The following is a 6,119-nucleotide window of genomic DNA, read 5'->3' on the forward strand; positions in this document are numbered from 1 at the left end:
GTTTGGTTGTGGTTAGGTGGCTAGTGGATATGGAATCACTAGTTTAGAGTATTTATTATTATTATTATTATTATTATGATTATTATTATTATTATTATTATTATTATTATTTTATTTATTATATATTAAAAAAACGTGTTGGGTCGTTTCAGCAGCAAAGGAATATGAATGTTCATTAAATATCACATGTCGGGAGGCATAAATTCGACCAGTGGGTATATGAAGACACAAATAAGCACTTTGTGTAAGAGAGTATCCAACAAACACACAATGACTGGAACGGCCAGCTTGCTTGTGAGGATTGTATTGTCGCAACCATGGAAAACAAGATCAGCCGAAGACTCGGAGTTTGGCATAATTTGGAGACGTCCCAAACAACATCTGATATGGAGACTGTAGCGACAACACCGGTGTAGGAAGACGGTTAATTAGGTAGACCGTCGCTGCAAAAGCATAAGGCTAATACTCATTTAGAACAGATGCCCGAGAGAGTAGAGTAAGTCCAGTCTCGACAATGTGTCGATGTTTCCGTTCGGACATTCCATTGTGTTCTAGTGTATGAGGAGGAGAGGTGAGATAGAAGATTCCATGAGTGGAAAAGTAACCTCGCAGGACAATAAACTCCACTCCATTATCAGAGTAGAATGTTCTGATCTTTGTGTTAAAACCAAATTCTTAAAGGCTATGCATGTTTCTTTGACTTGGGATTTTTGCTTAAGTGGATAAAGCCATGTATATCGGGTATAGTGATCGATGATAAGGAGATAGTATTTGAAAATTTCAGTGGACAAAATGGGAGAACTCCAAACATTAGAAAATAAGTATTGAAGGGGCAGAGAGGAGCGAATTGTGGATTGAGAAAATGGAAGTTTGTGGCTTTTATTTATTAAGCAATCATGGCAAGACAAGAGCTTTTGTGATGGAGAAAGAATAGGAAGAGAAATGAGAGAGATAACATTATTCAAAATAGTAGAAGAGGGGTGACCCAAGCGAGAGTGCCAAGAGGAGAGAGTAGCCTTAGAATTTGGTGAAGCAAACATGGCGTTTATTCGGTGAACCGGCTTCGGCCATTCATACAGTCATCCTTAGTTCGGCCGCAGAGTAACGGACCCCCGTACTCAGATAGTTCACCTAAAAGAACCAATGAAAGAATTCAACCGAGACTCGGTTAGCATTACAGAGTCTATATACCGAGATCAAATTTTTATGGATAGTCGGAACATAGAGAACATTATGTAGATTTATAAAACGAGTAGGTGTGCGGAGAGAGGTATAACCGGTGTGTGTTATGGGTACAGTGGAGCCATCAGCAACAAAAACCTCATCACCACCATGATAAGGCTGATGGAGAGAGAGATTATTAAGATCTGACGTGATATGGTGTGTCGCACCACTGTCCAGAACCCATGGAGAAGCAACAGCTAGATTGGCTCTTGGGTTCCACGGTGTAAACGAGAGTGACTTATGATAGCGGTGCAGCAGACAGAGGGTGTTGAAGCTGAAGACAACGTCTGGCACTATGCCCTTGGACACCGTAAATTTGACACTTCCCATATACAGCTTGAAACCCCGAGGTTCATAGTGGTGGGACGGTCCTTGAGAAGATGCCGTACCACTATTGTTGGTTTGCTTGAACCTTTGTTGAGTACGATAGTTGTTGGAGTTGTGGCGTGATTGAACAACATTAGCAGTGATAGGGGTAGCTAATGAAGCTACGGCAGCAGTGGAGAGGAGCTTCGCTTCATTATTCCAAAGACGCTCAGGAACATCAACAATTGTAGGAGGAGTATCTTTACCTTCAATATGATCAATCACCGGCTTGTATTCCTCCGGCAGACCCTCAAGAATGACTTCGATCTGATCTTCAAGGTCAAAGGGCTTGCCAAGAATCTCAAGCTGATCCATACGTCTGCTAAGGCCTTGAACATATTCATCAATGGATCTGGCTCCTTTGACCCATTGCTTAAGTTGAGTCTTGAGCTGTTTAATATGACCACGGCTAGGTTTAGCAATTGTGGCGGCAAGTGTTTGCCAGAGCTCCGAAGCAATAGTCGCACGCGACACCTGAGGTTGGAATGGAGAGGAGATAGCGCCAATTAAGGCACTGTAAAGAAGTTTATCTTGTCTGTTCCAGAACGTGAAGGCAGGGTTGACCGTGATGATGGTGTCAACGGTGACGGTTGCAGGTAGTAGAACGACAAATCCATCGAGGTAACCACAGAGCTCATAGCCATCAAACAGGGCATTTATCTGGAGACTCCACATCAAGTAGTTGGTGGAGTTCAGTTTCATAACACTGGAGGTTTTCATGTTGAAGAGGGTTGGTGTGGTTGTGACAACCGGATCAGCAGTGGTGACAGGACCATTAGAAGCATGTGTGGTAGCCATTGACGACAAGCAAGAAGAAATAAAGAAGCAAAAGAAGGAATTTTTTTTTTTTTTGTAGTAGGTGTAGGAGCGTGAGTGCTCTGATACCATATAGAATATTATTGAACTGATGATTATATTATTACACAAAGATGAGCTTATATACACACACATATAGCTAGGGTATTACAATCATAGTTAATGAGAGAATATACTACTATACATATATAGATCCATGATTGTAGTAATTGGAGATATGATGGTTGAAGTGATTGGAGATATGATTATATTCTAATAAATAGTTGGTACAATACATACACTTCATATGGTTAACCTAAAAGGTCTAACAACCTTTTTCCTTTCCCCTTTACCAGACTAAGCCCTTATATTTTATTCCAGTAATTAAAAAACTTAAAACCCTCCTCACCTCCATAGATTGGTATCTAAAAGAAGCCACGCAGTTGGCTTGGTAACCGCTTTTACTAGTACTTCATCCTGCAACGCAAAAATCAATTTCTCTACTCTATGACTCCTCATGTCCTCTATTGCCCAGATCAACCCTTTAAACTGAGCTTCCTGTTTGTCTTTTAATCCAGCGCAAGCTCTTATACTATGGAGCAGAACCTTTCTTTCATGGTTCCTCAGTACCCAAGCAAAACCTGCCAGTATATTTCTGATAGACCAGGACACACCAATATTGCACTTAACCCAGTTTAAGGCCGGGGCTCTCCAACCTTTCTTCCTTTTTCCCTCATATTTTCTTACCAGAGGCACTTCATCTCTAACCCCCCTTTCTCCTACTTCCTCCTCTTATTCTTCCACAATCTGAGCATCCCTCTACTCAATCCAATCTTCTCTGATTTTCTGAGTAGTTTCCAATGGTGAGAAACCTTTTCCTTCAAAAGAAATTAGATTCCTGTTTTTCCAAATCCTCCAAAGAGTCCAAGGGAAAGACTTTCTTAGTTCATCCGGCAATACCTTGTTCTTTATATTCTGCAGTAGGTACTGAATATTTGAAAACACTGATCCATTCTGGAATCCATTTTCAGGGGAAGGGATACCCGTGAGTGCCCAAATTTGTCTCGCTAGTGGAGATGTAAACAGAACATGATTCACCGATTCATCATCTTCTCCACATGTTTGGCATCTCTCATCAATTCTCATCCCTCTCCCTCTTAAAGCTTTTGCGACCGATAAAGCTCCACAAAAACCTTCCATAGGAACACCTTTAACTTTGGATTCGTATGGATATACCATACTTTTTCTTATAGATCATTAGTAGACGGTAACTGTGTGGCATCCATTCTCACCTATACATTGCGAGTTTGAGAAGCTAGCCAATACGCCGATTTAACAGTGAAGTCCCTACTTTTGTTGTGTTTCCAAGAGTAGAAATCCTCTTGCTCAGTAACTGGTTTAATATTTAAAATTCTCTGAATGTCAGCCGGGAAAAAGTTCTCCCTAAGCTTTTGCCCATCCCATTCCCTTTGAGTGAAGTCCAACAGTTCTGAGACTCTAAGATCTGAATTAATGAAGTTATTTCTTCTCCACGGGTATCTCCACCCCTCTTCATCCTCAATCCACTCATCAATTCACACCTTATAAGAGGCTCCATTTCCCACATTCTTCTTCAGACCTTTACTCAGTAACTCCCTCCCAAATAAATACTTTTCCAGGCATATGGCGGCCTAAATCCCAAAGGAGAATCAAGAAAAGTAGTATGTGGGAAATACTTGCTTTTCATAATCTGAGCAAATAAGCAGTCTGGAAATTGTAGAATTCTCCAAGCCTGTTTTGCTAAAAGAGTTTGGTTGAAAGTTTGGATATCTCTAAAGCTAATACCTCCCTGTGCCTTTGGTAAGAAAAACTTTTCCCAACTTTGCTAATTGATCTTTTTAGCATGTTCCTCACTACTCCACCAAAAATCCGCCATCGCACTAGACAGATTACTACACGTGGTCTTTGGTAGTTTGAAACACGACATCCAGAACATAGGCATAGCTAGAGCAACTGATTTAAGAAGAATTTCCTTACCTCCTTGAGACAAAAACTTTGTGAACCAACTCGCCAGTTTACTCTTAAGTTTCTCCTTGAGATAACTCAAGAGTTCTACCTTCGATCCACTAAAACACTCACGTAATCCTAGATACACCTCCGTTCCTCCTTCTTTGAGTATGCCTGTCTTCTTTTGAATATTGAGGTTTACAGTAGGACCCATTTGATCCAAAAGTGATAGCTGACTTACTTAGTTTCATAAGTTGACCCGTCACATTCCCATACTTAGCTAACGTATCTTGGAGAAAAGATACTTGATTCATTGATGCTTTGCACATAAACAAGCTATCATCTGCGAACAGTAAGTAATTCACCTCAGGGCCATCTTCCAAGAACTTAGCCCCTTAGATTTTTCCTTCTAATTTTCCTTTATTAAGCAAATGGGATAACCTTTCTGTACACAACACAAACAAAAAGGGCGATATTGGGTCTCCTTGCCTTAATCCTCTCTCCGGTTTAATTATGCCAAACGGTTGATCATTTATCAGAACTAAGAACGTGACTATAGATACACCGGATATTTCCTTGTGAGTTGGGAGGCTATGCACAATATCATGAGCCACAAATATATTATCCGATATTAATCGTTTTGCTACGAAAGTTGATTGATTGGTTTATACTATAAGGGGCAGAAAAGGCTGCATTCTCTTGTCTAGAATCTTTGAGATGGTCTTGTACATGACAGAACATAGGCTTGTAGATCTGAGATCCACCATCTCCGTAGGTGCTGCATTTTTGGCAACAAACACAGATGTATGTAGTTCCACTCCACAGGGAATACTCCTGATTCAAAGAAAGCCAGGATCTCTGTAGTGACTTCTTTCCCACTATTTCCCAATACTGTTAAACAAACAGGGCTGGCATTCCATCTGGTCCCAATACTGGAGTCATTTAGGATTTTGATTTTTTTTTTTTTTGCTTTATTTCCTTTATCTGAACCATGAAAATATTTAGAGTTCCTATTTCCAGACCTCAACCAACTCATTCTACTTCTCTGACTCCAGTAAACTTCTTCATCTTTGTAGGCATTCCCAACTTCTCTCTTCAGGACATGGACTTTATTTAGGTTTTGGCCATCTTTCCGATTGCACTTTTTCCAGGGCAGCTTCACACTGATGGATTTTGATTTTTGAATTCATCATATTCTTTTTTTTTTCCAAGAACTCAGTGCCTTCCTACAGTCTATGAGAGACCAAAAAACCAGCATTAACATTTCCTGGCTTCCACGCCTTATCAATAGCTTTATTAACCTCCGCCTTATGTAGGAAACGCTTATCAAACCTAAATTGACCTTTATAGACTCCATCAAACTGAGTAATACAAGACGGTGATCAGACCCTCTCATCTTCAAAAAACCTTGATTAGAAGCTGAGAAGCAGACTAACCACTCCTTGTTACAAAAAGCTCTATCTAATCTGCTCTGGATCCAATGATCTCCACTTCTTACTGCCCAAGTGAAACTATTACCCAAATTCGATAATTCCACCATTCGAGTGAGCTCTAACATTTCCGCAAATGGTCTGACAAAAATATCATTTTTCCTAGGGCCTCCTATTTTTTCTCTATTATGCAGAATAGCGTTAAAATCGCCTATCATACACCAACAATCTCTTCTACCTACTCCCACCCGAGTTATTCTTTGGGACAATTGTATTTTTTGTACCTTTATTTGTATTTGAATGAAATCATAGACCTCA

The 6,119-nt window shown here is 40.2% G+C and overlaps 1 protein-coding gene across 1 annotated transcript; it reads right to left on the reverse strand.

The window, feature by feature from the left end:
- Positions 1,046–2,388, reverse strand: LOC104789463. Its single transcript, XM_010515156.1, has 2 exons — positions 1,278–2,388; positions 1,046–1,131 (listed from the first exon to the last, which is right to left on the reverse strand). Exons 1-2 carry the CDS (start codon positions 2,386–2,388, stop codon positions 1,046–1,048), a joined length of 1,197 nt encoding a protein of 398 aa, XP_010513458.1.

Source organism: Camelina sativa, chromosome 5, assembly GCF_000633955.1.
Source record: "Camelina sativa cultivar DH55 chromosome 5, Cs, whole genome shotgun sequence".
NCBI classification, from domain to species: Eukaryota; Viridiplantae; Streptophyta; class Magnoliopsida; order Brassicales; family Brassicaceae; genus Camelina; species Camelina sativa.